This window comes from Myzus persicae, unplaced genomic scaffold, assembly GCF_001856785.1.
Source record: "Myzus persicae strain clone G006 unplaced genomic scaffold, MPER_G0061.0, whole genome shotgun sequence".
Classification (NCBI taxonomy): Eukaryota; Metazoa; Arthropoda; class Insecta; order Hemiptera; family Aphididae; genus Myzus; species Myzus persicae.
In genome coordinates this window covers 247,668-264,496 of record NW_019101570.1, presented here as the reverse complement: position 1 = coordinate 264,496, position 16,829 = coordinate 247,668, and the positions used below count along the sequence as shown (strand labels likewise).

At 30.1% G+C, this 16,829-nt stretch overlaps 1 protein-coding gene and 1 non-coding gene across 3 annotated transcripts; one reads left to right on the top strand and one right to left on the bottom strand.

The window, feature by feature from the left end:
- The first annotated feature begins 1,600 nt into the window (after nucleotides 1-1,600).
- Nucleotides 1,601-15,332, top strand: LOC111029748. 2 transcript variants are annotated; one of them, XM_022308892.1, is made up of 18 exons: nucleotides 1,601-2,065; nucleotides 2,264-2,324; nucleotides 2,435-2,512; nucleotides 3,576-3,766; nucleotides 5,024-9,616; nucleotides 9,888-10,003; nucleotides 10,070-10,172; nucleotides 10,240-10,366; nucleotides 10,437-10,546; nucleotides 10,623-10,863; nucleotides 10,932-11,315; nucleotides 11,375-11,704; nucleotides 11,768-11,878; nucleotides 11,956-12,134; nucleotides 12,471-12,608; nucleotides 12,698-12,898; nucleotides 13,541-13,644; nucleotides 14,837-15,332. In XM_022308892.1, exons 2-18 carry the CDS (start codon nucleotides 2,291-2,293, stop codon nucleotides 14,946-14,948), a joined length of 7,152 nt encoding a protein of 2,383 aa, XP_022164584.1. In that variant the 5' UTR covers nucleotides 1,601-2,065; nucleotides 2,264-2,290; the 3' UTR covers nucleotides 14,949-15,332. The 2 variants fall into 2 exon arrangements, with proteins under 2 accessions (XP_022164584.1, XP_022164585.1); XM_022308893.1 differs by lacking the exons at nucleotides 1,601-2,065; nucleotides 2,264-2,324 and having other exon boundaries at nucleotides 2,446-2,541.
- A 1,424-nt stretch (nucleotides 15,333-16,756) lies between these two features.
- Trnan-guu lies at nucleotides 16,757-16,829 on the bottom strand. Its single transcript has one exon. It is a non-coding gene; the product is annotated as a tRNA-Asn (tRNA).

Sequence of the window (16,829 nt, the reverse complement as noted above, 5' to 3'; positions counted from 1 at the left end):
ATGTTAAGTAAAAAATAAACTTAACTTAACGTAATTTTTTTTGTATGTTTTATAAACTATTGGGTGGGTGGGTAGACTAAAATCTTTTCTCCTTGTGTTAAAATAGCTCACCACACCACTGGTTTCGCTTATGCCCATTATGTATTCACCGATCTGCAAAATGATTTGTAGATGATGGCAACTTTTTATCAATTATTTATTGTAATAGGTTTACAACATATAATACTTTACAACATATATTTAATTTGTAGACTTATCTATAGGCTATAGATATTTGATTAAAAAATCTTTTTGACTTCATCAATAAAAAAATTCATTTTTTTAAGATTGCATATAAATTATTATAAAATGGATATCTATTGGATAATATTGTAGTACGTACATAGTAAATTATAAATAAATAGGTAACAATATTATACAATGCAATTAATTTTAATTGTACTAATTATATTATTAACGGTTCCCGTGTTGGTCAAGTAGATCTCTCATTTTAAGATCAACTAGATCTTTATGGGAAAATATAAATTTGGTGATCTTAGAGACTGTATATATGGATCTAGATGGCCCAAGGGGATTTAGTTGATAGGGTAACTAATTGACTCTTGGGGATCTAGTTCCCATAGCCGATCTATAAAAATAGTCGACTACAGGGGATCTAGTTGGACGGGGATCTAGATGATACGTTACTGCGGATCTAGTTTGGGGCGGTAGGGTCGTAGGGGCGACTGCCCCCCCCCCACGTTGGCCGTATTATTTCATTTTAATATTTTGTGTTATCCTATGTAAATGTATTATAATATTATTCAGTCACAAATCGTCGTATTTTATTTTAATAACACACATTTATAAATTGTTGATAACAATATTATGACCGAATGAGGGTAAATAATTCAATAAAGGCATTCAATTCAGCTTAAGAAAATAAATATTCAAAAAAAATTAATAAATTAATAAGCAATTATTGCATATTTAATAGTATAAATATATAAATATTTACTCGTATTTACCAGTAGGTAAATAGTAAATATATTTAGATTTTTATAATCCGCCCTTCCCGATAATGTGAATTGGATCCGCGCCTGGATCTAAGATTGATAGTGGGACGAATAATAGTTGTGGAACATGAAAATATATTATAGTCTCTCCATAGACCTTTTACTATACCTTAGTATAAGGTCTATTATAGTCTATAAGTCTCCCGCTAATCGTTATCTTCATAGTAGACATATTAATAACCAAGTTAAGGACCACGAGTATATCTTAAATCGTGAGAAATCATACAACAGTACAATAAAATTCAGTGTATGTTTATCATCCTATTCATCCACAGTGCATAATATAAAAATATATGTATTATGTAATATGTATAATTTTTTATCATTATTTACTATTTAGTCTTTACAACATTACAAAAAAAAATATTTCATAATGACTAAGGTTCCACGTAATCACCAGCGAATTGTGGGCGTGTTCAGTTGCCGCCACTCTTATCACCAGTGACCAACAACTTACTACAATTTTATTATACTAACCCGCGATTCGTGAACGTGACGTGTCTATGCCACAGAGATAAAGAATTAATACCACTGACTCTATGTGGTATACGCACACGCACGTCACGCACACACATGCGAAAGAATAGATAGCGCAAAACGGAATTCTAATCGACAATCGCAACTCGCAACAATAATTTGTTATTGCGGCGAACGGAGACGACGATTCATTAACGCCACAATAGGTAGTGTTTACTGTTTAATGTCGTCGTTGCATAAAATGTCATTATCGTTTTTGCATTAATTACTGCGATATTAAACACCGGTCACCGAAGCCGTCGTCGCCCGTTGGCCGTTTCAACTTGCTCGTCGCGCAGAACCTCCGTCCGCCGTCGTCTTACGTTCGCGCCCTGCGTACACACGACTGCACGAACGGCCAGTGCAGCTGAGGTTGACACCCACAGACGTGTTTTCGTACAACCTGCAAATAAGAAATTGGCATTTTTGACACAACATCCTTTCGCCATTATCAGCGTGACGAAACTGAGATAGTACGATTTGGGTAACGCTCGGTACGTGTGGATTTCGGGTAGAGGCATGTTGTGATATTGTTATAATTTGAGTGGTTGGTGGACGGACACTGTTTTGCTTACGTGATTATAATTTTCTCCTCCACTCTGAGCTCTCTCCTTCCCCTCGACCGGAAAACCTTGAGCTATAAACCGTACTGTCAAACTGTGTCAAGTTCGCATGTCCTGTACGTTTTTCAGGTTTCTGACTAGAATCACGGACGCACCATGGAACACAGATACAACTATTTCCAGCAAAACCGTAAGTGTACCTATCTACTGACACAACACTTATAATAGTAGTACCATAATGTTACCTGCCGTTTGCCATTGAGCTTGTTCAGATCAAAACGTATTCTTTTTTTCACACAGCCAATTCCTTTTTTAATGGACAGTCGGCGTTCAACCGACAGTCTGCCGATGGGATTCAGTCAACCAATAATTACTCTGGTAATTCTTGTCACTAAATAATTTTATAGGTACCTAACATACTTACTCATTTTTTTATTAAGGTATAGGTAGTTTTAAACTCTTAATGTGCCTATTACAATTTACAAACTAAAATATATTTTAATAGTTAAATAGTATACTATTATACTAGGTAGGTAAATGCTTTTCCTACTTGTGGTTTGGTCATTAAATAATACATTTAGGTACATGAGATCATGTTAAATACACAATTTATATTTCACATTTTTGGACACCAAAAATATTTATTAAATTAATTCTTGTCTCATATCTAAGCCACAGAAAAATGTTTTCAATCTATTTTGAACATGTTACATGAAATTGTTTTAACTTAGGTACTTTCTAATTTTCCTATTGAAAACAAGCAAATAATAATGGTACAAATGACAAATTTATAATTAAAAAATGAATACTTAGGTACTTCTATCTATTTATAATTTTAAACCTAGTTGTTTTGATTAATAGCCATAGGTTTATATTATTAAATACCCAGGTACTACAACATTTTAATTAGGAATCTCCATTGAATATATAATAAATTACTTAATTACCTATGTTCTTAACTAAAACGGTGAGAAAGTACCTAGAGAGTACCTTCATGACTATTTACATGTACATGCATTTTCGGTAAATATCTATATAGGGATTTATTTGAGTGATTGCCCCAATTGTAACTCAAAATTAAGCCTATTAAAATTCACCTATTAAAACTTTATCAAATATTTAATACACCTACTTATGCCCTTTTAATTTTAATACATATTTTAATTCAGTGAAATTATGCAAAGCTCATGTACACACCTGTGTACACATATATTTTAATAACCAAGTATCTATATTATGACCCCTAATGTTAATAAATAAATTAATGTTCACAAGTACCTATTAAATATACAAATATTACCTAGGTATGTGTTATATTTTTAAAAAAACCTTCCAATATTGTTTTATTAATACTTAGATTTAACTTAGATAACAAATACCTATTTAGTTGTTTTGTGAGTTTTTATTTTTTAATAACCTAAATTAATTGTTATTGTTTTAGGAAGCATACCACCCACATCTCTCTCAGATCAATCACCGTTCCATGAGAAAATGCATTCAAATCCTAATGCAGTTCCATTAATGAATAATCATTCATACCCAATGGAGTCTGCTAATCTACCACCACGCTCTTCTGGGCCACCTAGGACTAATGCTAAAGGAATTTATGAAAATTCTCAATCATCAATTCCAGTGAGTACATTTATTTGAATTGAAATCTATTAAAGTGCCCGGAGCTGATTTTTCAAATTTTCCGCAATTCTATAAAATTTGAAAATAATATTTTATACTTTAATTGCCACCTTACTTTTGAGGTGATTAGTGTATTATATCAAACAAAATGACATGTAAAATCCTCAGGTCTTGTAGAATTGTCAGATTTCGATAATTGAATTTTAGAAGACTTTTTACAGACCACAATGAACTCTTATTTTTTAATTTATTTCAAATAATGGTATAAAAAAAGTTTAAAATATGTCTTATTATTTGTCTTATTTTTACCTATTTTAAGGAATATTATTAAGTTTGAGATTAAAATATTGAAAAATAGAGTTCTACGCAGCCTGTAGAATATAACCCTATCTATCACTTAAAAATATATATATCAAATTTTGTTGATTCTACAGAACAGGATCATAATATTCCCGTAGAGCTTATTTTTGGGGACTTAATTAGTAATTACATTGGCATTAGTCGTCTATATCTAATGGCCAACATGATTTGACCTGCAGGCGTCCGGTAGATTTTAGTATTTTACGCAATAGTCTATTCCTTAGATCATACACTAGTATATAATCTAAGGTCTATATGGTAATGAATGGCCAATAGAAATTTCAAATGTGTTCTGCTATAGTCACCTAATAAAAAACTGATTACTGTATGTCAACGTTCATTACTTGTGTCAAGAGCTCATTGATACTGGCATTCAACTAGTTAAATAGGTACCCAAATGGGTATAATATGTCTTGCTGATTATTATTTTTAATAAAAACATTTTAATTTAATTTTGACCATTAGGTTATATTTATCTTGTATTTTGCTTTATAAGCTACACTAAGTGCTGTTATCATTAATTCAGTTTTTAAACCAGTACCTGGTCTGAAGTGATTCTACATGCTAGGTAATCTCAATGAATAGTGAGTGGAACAGAATTATGTATCTTGTATCTGGGTTTCTACGGCTCTGGCTAGTTCTATATATTTAAATTTTGAACACAACATATATTTAATGTAAAATAAACACTCATTAGGCATATTACTAAGTTATTCCAAAGTATTTATATTAAATCATAAATTATTAAACCGTGTTTACATTTAGTTTTATAATTAATAGAAAATAACTATGTTTACCTAACTAATTATCTTAATTAATTAAACAGATAAAATTAATTCTATGACACTAAACATAAACTTATAATATTTTATTTATTTCTATTACATTTTTTTTCAGAATGTTGTAAGCCTTGCTCAATCTAATAATGCTGAAAACTACGCAATAAATCCAGACTTTCAGTTACAACCTCATCTTACTGCTTTGTTACCACAGCAATCTAAAAAAGTTCCAGAACTGTATCCAGTAGCTAAATACAATACTACTAAAGGATCCATAGCAGAAAATATGAATACCAACTATTTTTCTTCAAATAAACCTTATCCTGAACCCAAAATTATTGAGTATGATATGGAAGAAACATCTACTGAAAGTTCACCACAGCATACTTCTTCATTATACTCTGAAAGTACAGATCAGGATTCAGAAAGTACACATCCGAATAATGTATTTCTACGACATACGTTAAGTAAAGGTACTGAATGCCATGTAACAAAAGAATCAAAAACAATTTCTACTTCAAATCATGAGTTTCCTGTACCTAGCCAATTTGCTGATTTGAGTCTTAATACAAATGATAGTGTTGATGATCACCAACATTCTATTTTACATAGTGCTTATAATCAAGATGATGATGATATTATTGAAGACATTCCTTTATTTGACAATATTAGCCAGAATGAAAGAGGGCCAAGTTTAGAAAATCAAGAAAATCTTGAATCTCGCTCTAATGAAGAAAGTTTAAACATGCCGAGAACTCAGACATTTGATTCTTACACGACTAAAAATGATTTTGAGCAGACAAAATTTAATTATGAGAATAAACAAAGTTCATCTTCTTCTATTTATAATAGCATAACTAACTATTTATCTTATAATACTGATAAATCGTCAAACATTCAAAATGCTTCTCCGTTGAATAAAGGTTTATATCTTAGTCAAACAAACACTTCAACTCAGCCTAGTTCATCGAGTAGTTCAATTTTACAACACTCACAAAGTAAGCCATCATTCCCTTATGGCAATACTGAAATATTTAATCAACAGGCATCAATAAGTGTTCAAAATTATAATGATGACCTTAAGTCAGAACATTTTAACCAACAAAACAAACACATTCAACCTGATGTACAAAACTCAAATTTTCCCCCAATTGATTCTAAATTACAATCCAATGTTACTAGTAATAAACAAGATAAAATAGTTTTTGAACAGATTACATCATCAGCTCAAACATTAAATTACCAAACTAGTAGTCAATCTATGAATTCTTGTGCTACCAATTTATATAATCACCAAAATGAACAAGGTATTGAATCTATTAACCAGCATTTAATGTATACATCTTCAAAACCATCTGAATTGTTAAATGATAGTCAACCTATAGCTCACAATTCATCATTAATATCTACTCAGTCTCTTGGTCCTGTAACTTCAGCTACTACCGCAGTTCCTTTAAGAAGTTCATTTTCCGTGCCTACAACAGTAGTTCAAGATAACCAGCATACACAGTATCAAAAATCAGATGACCATTCTAGTAACTTATTAAATTTATCTAATGTTACTAAAACTAGTCCAATTGATGTATTAAATCAAGACTCTACAAATGTTATACAATCTGAGTTTGATATTAAACTTTCACAATCACCAATTAATAACATCCTTGGAAATCAACTAGAAACAACAGTTGATCAATCTAAACCCATAGATGTTCAATTTAAAGAAGACCAACGCAATGAAGAAAAATTGTTGTCTCCATCATCTTTTCAAAATGTTACTCAGTCTAATGATTTCTTTAATCCTAATAGTATAACTTCTCAACTAGAGTTAAAAAATCAGCAACTTTCAAAAAATCAATTTACACCACAACAATTTATGATTGATGACAATTTAAAAACTTCAAGTGATCAATTTTCTAATAAACCTATACATTTTGTATCCCAATCAATAAACAACCAAAATGTGGCTGTACAACAATCTATACCAACTGCAGGTCACAGTGTTAGTCATTATTTTGATTCATCAAATGTAGATAATACATTTGTGTTAAATCAACACTCATGTAATTTACAATCTAGTAATCAATTTCAAAACTTGCAAACACAAAATAAGCCCATTGTTTCAATTGATTCTACTTCAGACAAACCAAACAGTGGTATGTTATTTTCTAATGCACAAAATACCTCAACAAATTCATTGTCTTCAAATCAGCAACCACTGTTGGTAAAAAATGAAATTCAAATAGATGAAAATTTAAAATCAGATTCTGACGTGACATCAGAGGAAACTTTACATTCTTCAGAACCTGTTTTGACTCAATCAAATAGTTTGAATTATGAGTCATTAGAAAATGCAGAAACATTGACACCTAATAATCAATTTTCCAAAATGGCCATTGATGAGCAACACAATATATCTGATAATAAAATACATATTCGGGAGCAATTAGCACATACCTCTTATTTTTCAAAAGACACATCTCTTGATCAAGAAGAACATTCTATTGCATTTCAAAACTTTTCTACTACATTGCATGATAATAATAGTTCAGCGCCTAAATTATCAGAAGTCAATAACAAGTCTCAATCACTACCAAGTAAAGAAACAAATTTGCCGTCTTTAAATTCAGATCTACCTACAAACAAAGTTTCTCCACCATCAATAAGTAATCAAATTGTACTAGATAATAAACCAGTTAGTCAATTAGAAGCTAACCAATTTCCTCAGCAACATTTTAATGATCAAGTAACATCAAATGAAATTTCATCAACATCTAATCAGTTGCCACCTCAAATGTTTGACAACCAACCAAAGTCAAACAATATACAGCCTCTTCAGTCTGCTTCAAATTTGTATAAAACACAACCATTTAATAATCAACAAACATCAGATGCTGTTTCTGTAGCATCTAATCAATTTCCACCAACAAGTTTTGGTAATCAACTAAAATCAAGTACTATACAGCCTTTACAAACAACCTCAATTCCTCCTAATCAACCAACACTATCTACAAATCCATCTATGTCATTGGAAAGTAATCAGTTACCAACACAGATATTCAGTAATCAGCCAAAATCAGATACCATACAGCATCTTCAGTCTGCATCAAATCCATGTACAACACAACCATTTGATAATAAACTATTCCCTAGTACAATTCCATTAGTGTCAAATCAATTGCCACCACAAATGTTCAGTAATCAACCAACATCTAATACTGCATCACCTTCTCAAATTGCATCAAGTTCTTGTTCAACACCAATTGTTTCAACGACCACTAATCAATTTCCACCAGCAATGTTTAGTAATCAATCAACATCAGATACTGTTCCACCTCTTCAATCTGCATCAAATTTGTTTCCAATACAAGGGTTTAGTAATCAAACAAAATCAGTCACGGTTCCACATGTTCAACCATCAAGAATTAACCAGTTTCCTCCACAAATTTTAAGTAATCAAACAAAATCAATGGCTATACCACATAATCAAACTGCAGCAAATTCGTTTATAAACCAATCCACACCAAGTACAACATGGCCTGTTTCATCAGCTACCAATCAATTTCAATCACAGACGTTTAATAATCAAGTTAAATCAGATGTCTATCCTCTTCAAACATTGTCTAATCAGTATGCATCACAACCATTCAATAACAAGACAATATCTAATATGAGTCCGCATGTTCCTTCAATGACAAGTCAGTTACCTTCACATATAATAAATAATCAACCGAAATCAAATGTTGCTCATATTCAATCAACAACTGGTCAGTATCCATTCCAACCATTTAATAATCAACATACACCAACTACTATTCCGTCAGCTGTTAACCAGTTACCACCACAGTTATTCAGTAATCAACCTAAATCAAATGTTGTCCCTTCTCTTCAAACAACATCTAATCAGTATAATTTACAAGCATCCAATAACCAACAAACACCAAATTTTATTCCACCAGTTTCAACTTCTGTAAATCAGTTTCCTCCTCAAATACTCACTAATCAACCTAGATTAGACCTCGGTTCATCAAATAAACCGACAGCCAATCAATATCAGTCGCAACCAATAATTAATCAATCTATATCAGGTGTTCCACCAATTCAACAAGCAGCTAATCAGTATCCATCACAGCCGTTTCATCATCAATCCAAACCAAGCAATTTTCCACCGTCTCAAACAGTCAAAAATCAATATCTTTCTCAACCATTTAGTAAACAACCTGGTCAACAAGTATTGCCAAAACAAAATCTTCAACATGTCTCAAGTAACCAGTTTGGTAATCAATCAAATACAGTCCAACCAGGCCAAAACCAGTGGCCACCAGCTAATTTTTCAAGCCAGCCTAACTTAATGTCTTCACAGCCATTAACTATGAACTCAGCTCTTAATTTGCCTATTCCACCTCCCAGTGTTAATCAACAAAGTCAAAGGCTTGGAACTAATATGTTACCACCAAATCCCTTGTCTTCTAATAATTACTACAATCAAGTTGAAGGAAATGTAAATGTCCAACAGCCTCAGTCTTCAAATCAGAATGTACAATTAGCACCAAAAGGGTACCCACCACAAAGTAACATGGGCTTTTCTAGTCAAATAAATTACCAGCAACCAAATACTCTCCATGGACATCAAGGTTATCATAATCAACAGCAAGACCAGTATAGACCAGAACAGAATCCTTCAGTTGTACAACAAGGTTTTGCCAAGACATGGGTAAGTTTATTTATGTGTATAATACTTTTACTGCATCCATTTCTTTAACCATCGTTCAGATAATATGATTTAGTATGTTATAAAAAGTTAACACTTTTGAATAATCAGATTTTTAATTAAATGTATTACATTTTTTTTAATGCAAATTTAAAGACATTTAGATATGTAGTTAATAGCTTTGTCTATTATCAACTTATGTATGCAGTGGTTGTAAATTATGATATAGTTTAAATTAAACAATCTAACTACAATAATTATATGTATTTAAAAGGGGTATGACAATCTGGACTTATTAAAATCAAGAGACGTGCTGCCAGGTGATGGAGTTCAACCACCAGAGATTAAACTTCCTCAAGGATATGCTAATTGTGATAACTGTTCTCCAGAGTATGGTTTTAGATTTAAATTAGAATTAAAAATAATTTATTTACTATTTGTAATTATTTAATTTAGTATATTCCGATGTACATTAAATAAGTTTCCAGCTTCAAAGAGTTTGCTAGACAAGAGTCGATTGCCATTAGGGATATTAATACATCCTTATAAAGATCTTTCAGTAAGTCTATTTTATTTCTTGTTTATCTAGAACTGAATGTTTTCTTATTACAATTGATTTATTTTAGCGTTTAACTGTGATACAATGTGAAACTATCACAAGATGTCGGAATTGCCGTTCATATATAAATCCATTTGTTCAGTTTATTGATAATGCTCATTGGAAATGTAACTTATGTTACAGAGTTAATGAATGTGTGTATAATGTCATAATCTGATATAATAACTTATTTAAACTATACAATATTTCATGTATTATTTATAGTACCTGGTGAGTTTCAAATTGATCCGTATACTAAAACACTGGGTGACCCTTCTAGGAGACCAGAAATACAAAATGCTACTATTGAGTACATAGCTTCACAAGACTATATGGTTTGTGGGCGTACTTAATAATACAACATTTCGCAATTTTACAAAATACATTTTTCATTCTACCTATTAATTTTAGGTTAGACCTCCACAACCAGCATTATATCTATTCCTTTTGGACGTATCGCGTACTGCAACTTTGACTGGATATTTAGAAATTGTATGTGATCGGATTTTGAATAAAATTATGGCAGATGACATACCTGGAGATTCCAGAACTAATATAGGTTTCATCACATATGATTCATCTGTTCATTTTTATCAAATAGCAAATAGTGATGGAGGACAGCCTAAACAGCTTATCGTTAGTGATATATCTGGTAAGCATTGAAATGTATATTTTTCTAGGATTTAGATTTTCTTAACTAATTGTATCAATTGTTTTTAGAAATATTTTTACCATTGCCTGATGGTCTAATGGTAAATTTAGAAGAAAATAAGGCAGCTATAAAAGATTTGTTGACAAGTTTACCCAATAATTATAGAGAGTCTTATAACACTGGTTGTGCCTTAGGAGCTGCACTTCAGGCAGCTTTTAAAATATTGGCTCCACGTGGAGGCCGCGTTACAGTGTTCCAAGCTAGTTTACCAAATTGTGGGCCAGGTAGTTTAGAATCAAGAGATGATGGAAACCCCCACACTGGTGACCGTGTTCAGCATATGGCTCCATCTACCGACTTCTATAAAAAACTAGCTCTTGAATGTAGTGGTGAACAGATTGCTGTTGACATGTTTTTCGTGTCCTCGCAATATTTAGATGTTGCTACTATTTGTAAGTAAATACAATATTAAACTAATAATTCATTCTAATTTGAATATTGTTACTTTTAGCTGGAATATCAAAATACTCATCTGGATGTATACATAATTTCCCTCAATTTGATGTTAAATCCCCAACTATAGTAACACGCTTTATAAACTGTTTTGATCGATATTTGTCTCGTAAAATTGGTTTTGAAGCTCTCTTGAGACTACGGTGTACACGAGGTGTGGCAATACACTCTTTCCATGGAAATTTCTTTGTACGCTCTTCCGATTTGCTTATGTTGCCCAATGTTAATCCTGACAATGCATATGGTATGCAGTTATCTATTGAAGACAGTTTGGATGGTGTTTCTGTTGTTTGTTTCCAGGCAGCATTACTTTACACTTCTAGCAATGGTATAATTTACTATTCCTAAATCAATTGAACTTTTTAATTTTATAAAAAATTGTATGTTATAGCGGAACGCCGCATTCGAGTTCATACACTTTGCATACCAGTTACCGAAAATTTAGATGATGTTTTTCACAATGCTGATCAACAAGCGATAACATGTTTGATAGCCAAAATGGGTAAGGAATATCAAGAAAGAAAAAATAATTTTTATCAATTTAAAAGTTATTATAATTACAAATTGTGTATTGTTTAGCTGTTGACCGAAGTACAGAAAAATCATTATCTGATGCACGTGAAGCATTTTTCAATGCTATCTCAGATTCTCTCTCTGCGTTCAAACTTGGTTGCTCATCCTACAATGGGCCTGGAACGATGCTGTCTCCTTTATCATTAAAAGTGTTCCCGTTGTATATTTTAGCTACATTAAAACATGTGAGTGTTTTAAGTAATAAGTTTTATATAGTAATAATTCTAACCTAAAAAATGGTTTATTTATTATACAATATTAGTATTTATACTCGTATTTTAGTACAGTATATTGTCAATAACTTGAATCTTAAGAGGGACATACATTAATTTGACAATGCATTTCTCGAGTTGTATTCCTCATAAAATACAACTTATGGACACTTTAAGGTCCAAGAAAATAATTTGGGTTATATAGCTTTTTGAGTTGATAAGGTTCAAGTTATCGAGATCAACTTTATTTCTTCTTAATATAGTATATATTATAATATATTAGTTATACACTATTTTATTTATTCATAGGCGGCATTTAGAACTAATCAGCCAACACGACTTGATGAAAGAATGTTTAGTATGTGTCAAATGAAAAGTTTACCATTGAACAATCTTATTCATTATATATATCCAGATTTATATCCTATATACGCTTTAGAGGAACAGGTAAAAAACTAATTTAAATCTTAATATTTTTTTATTATTTAGTTAAATATAAGTAACAATGTATAACTTAGTATTATTTTTTTTCTCAGCCAAAAATAGATTATGAAAAGTTGACAGAAATTCCCCTTCCCCCAGTCATACAATTATCTGCAGAACGTGTTGAATCCAACGGTGTCTATTTAATGGATGACAGTGAAACATTAACCATATTTATTGGGCATAGGTGTTCGGATCAACTTATACAACAATTATTTGGTTATGTGAATGTTAATTCAATGCCAGAACTAATTGTAAGTAATACACAACACTTAACAAATTATATTTTACAAAGTAACTTGAGTAGTGGTTTTCAAACTGGGTGCCACAGCACACTGGTGTGCTGCGAGTATCCACTAGGGGTGCCTCGGTTTTTCCATAAATTATCGATTGCATTGAATTGTTCATCTAAAAAAAAAGGTCAGTGTGCTTTGAATATTTTTTGAAGTGTATGGTGTGCCGTGTATAATAAAAGTTTGAAAACCACTGAACTAGAGTGTACAATATGTACAAGAATGAATAAATACTAAATATTTTTTATCATTATCTTATCATGTTTAATTTATATTATTGAACGATTTGTTGCACTGATCGGATATTGATGTATAAATTATGAATTTATAGTATATTTAATCAACAAGACATTTCAATTAAAAGTTTATAGAGAGAACTAAAAAAAGTCTGCTGGTAGGGTTAGAAATTAAGTCCCTTGAATCTCGACTCCTTGGTAAGAAACATGTGGCACGTACAATGACGTAAAAGTATTGAAATTATTCTATTGTATTAGGTACCTAATAAATTTGAATTATGTATAAAATATAAATAACAAATATTTAATAAAATATATTTATGTCTAGTTCTAAACAGTATTTGTATTTGATTAATTTTTTTTACAGACTTCATTGGCAGAAGTGGACTCCAAACCATCATATTTGTTACGTAGTTTTATTTCTTATCTTCAACATTTTAAGCCATATCCATTACCAATAGAAATAATAAAGTAAGTAGTTATTTTGTAATGATTTTTTTAATAATTAACAAAGGTTGAAAATATGTTAGTATAACTTGTTAAGATTATATACTATTGTATTTAATGTTAAATTCCAATCAAGTAAAACGCATTAGGAATTTGTTTTATTTTGGTTACAGAACTATGTATAGTAGAACCAATTTTAAGATGGATATCTCCTCTCAATGGAAAATATTAAATAACAACAGTCCTATAAAAACATTTTATTCTGTATATATTTTACCCTTCCTATACTGGAAGAATCAGTTGGTATCAAATGATTCTGTTGTGAGAAGGTTTTACAATAGTAACACAGATTATATAATTTGTAGTAGTAACGTAAAATTACATTTTTTATGTAGAAGTGAATCTTGAAATCAATTAATCATCCAAGTAGACCCAGCTTAACCTAACCTAACCTTCCAACACAAACATTTTTATGTAAAATATTTTCAATGTCATCTTAGTTGATTCATGGTTATATCCTTATTAGACATTTCCCTAGTTAATATGAAGATGCCACACATGCATTTGTTGTCTCCGTCTTACAAACGTACAACATAGCAAATTTTATGTTCACAATAATACATTTTACTCTGTAATTTCTAAAATTAGAGTGAATTTACTCTTATTTTATTTTCTAAAACTTAAAGGCAAGAATATTATTTCTAGGGCATCTCGGATAATGTTATTGATATTATTTTTAAGTAAGTTGTGATTATTATAATACTGTTAATTTTGTCCACATTTTTAATTGATCCTAACATTTTTTAAATTAATTATATCAATAAAATTATCTCATATACCCTGCGAAATATCCTTGCTTTTAAATTTTATAAGACATAAATTCATTCTAATTTTAAAAATTACAGATTTAAAATGTATTATAGTGAACATATTTGCCATGTTGTACCTTGTACGTTTGTAAGACAGAGACAACTAATGCCCGTGTAGTGTTCTCTAAATGATCAGTTTTTAATTTTTCATTCTTATGATAAAATATTGGATATATCTTTATATTTATGTGTATACTGTACAGTGTACATTTATGTAATAGGAAAACTGATAATTATTAATACAGAATTTTAGAATGGGAAAATCTTTCAGGAAAAAAATAGGGATTTTACCCTTACTGAAACAAATATTTTTGGACCATCATTAAAGTTTTTTTTGTATATTTTAGGGACAATGGACCACATAAATTACGTTTTTACAGTCGACTTATCGAAGATAAATTTGAATCATCATTATCTTACTATGAATTCTTACAACGGCTCAGTCAACAAGTTCGATAATGGAGTATTATTAAAAATAATTGAAATAAAATATCAATGCTTAATATACACCTACTAAATGTTTTTTTATTCTCTTATAAATATTTATTTGAAGAAAATGATGTAAGTTAAATTTGTATTTTGTATATTCCATCAATTATTTGTTATTTTCCTTTATTGAGTTTTAATGATAGATAATATAAAATTATTTGATTTATAATTAGTCGTTTTCTTTTTTTGTATATAAATTAAAGAAAATCTTTTAAATATATTGTATAATGATTTTTAATGTTAAGTAGTATCTACACAGTTAAAATATTGTTTTATGTGGTTATTGGCCAGCTAAGTGTCTGGCATTATTTATTTGTGAAATTGTTTTATTAAAAATATGTTTATTCTATTTTATTATGTATATTTTTGTTATGCTATCTAAGCAACAATCATATTCTTATATATTATATATTATGTTCCCAGTTATACATATAAGTTAGCCACTATATAATATAATATATATTATATAATTTCTATGCATTTTTAAAAACCTATAATAGGGAGAAAAATTATATATTGCTTTTATATTATGCATTTCTTATAGCCTATAAGTATAAATATGTAATACTGTCCATTCTCTAATTCCCAGCAGTTTGGACAATTTGTTCATAATCTAAATAAAGTTATTCTTTTCATCGGTGTAAATTTAATATGGAAAGGTTTAATAGAGTTATTATTACTTTATTATAATAAATAGTAAATAGAATTTGTTTGGTATTACTGATAAAGAGTATGATAATTTCATTGAGAGAGTTATACATTTGTAAGATCTTGATTTGGTTAATAGTAAAATGTTCAATAGATATTTACTTATAACTTAGGCCCCATATGGTATTTAAATAAATGTTGCTGTATTTTATACTGAAGTACACTTTACAACTGAAATATCCATTTGTCGATAACCAATATTTCAACTATATCCCTACATTAAGATCTTATTACAATATAAATGTGAAAATAAACAAGTTAAAAATATTTGTTAAACAATTAATACTGTATTTTCTTTCACTGAGAAATTTGTTTGTCAGAGGACTATTTATTGCACTACAGTCTACAAATGTCGTAAATCTGATTAAAATTCATTTTTTTAAAAATTCTAAGTTTCGCTCAATAATGATGTATGACTAAAAATGTATACTATGTATAGATATGCATTTCTAATTTTAACTAACAAAATTATGACTTTAAAATACTAATAATTAGTTAAACCTATTATTACTTAAAAAAAATGACTTATTAGATTTTTATTCTTATAAAAGTTCATAAAAATTGCTTATACCCCTTAAAAAGGGGGAGAGTGGTGTTAGGCATACCACAACTATGTAACCTAACCAATATAATTTTATTGAACTCATAAAATATTATCAAGTTCAGCAAAATAATTATGTATTTTTACATTATTTTAACATTTAGGCATATGTATTTTCTTTATTTAACTTTGGAAGTTTGCTTAGTATATTGTGAATGTTTAGCAGTTAGATCCTGTCGCCCATAGGGATCTATGGGCTATGGCCACGATTTAAGATATTTTAAACTGTGCCTACCACCAACACTATACATAGGTATATCAACAGCTATCCATAGAGATGTTGTATTATATGTTATATTGTTATGCATTAACTTTTATTTATTAATGTACGTTATATTAATTGTACGAAATATTTCCTATTTTTTAATTTTTTTACATGAAAAAAACGGGATATCATACTTACTGCCGTGTGCTCGTTTGTAATACGATTTTTATAACATATTTTTAAAAAAATTTAAAAAAAATTGATCGCCCCCGGGTGGGCTCGAACCACCAACCTTTCGGTTAACAGCCGAACGCGCTAGCCATTGCGCCACGGAGGC

Coding starts and splice junctions, on each gene's coding strand:
- LOC111029748 (XM_022308892.1), top strand. CDS start 2,291: ATGGAACACAGATACAACTATTTCCAGCAAAACC. Junction 2,325..2,434: donor CAACTATTTCCAGCAAAACC/GTAAGTGTACCT, acceptor TTTTTCACACAG/CCAATTCCTTTTTTAATGGA. Junction 10,004..10,069: donor TGTGATAACTGTTCTCCAGA/GTATGGTTTTAG, acceptor TATTTAATTTAG/TATATTCCGATGTACATTAA.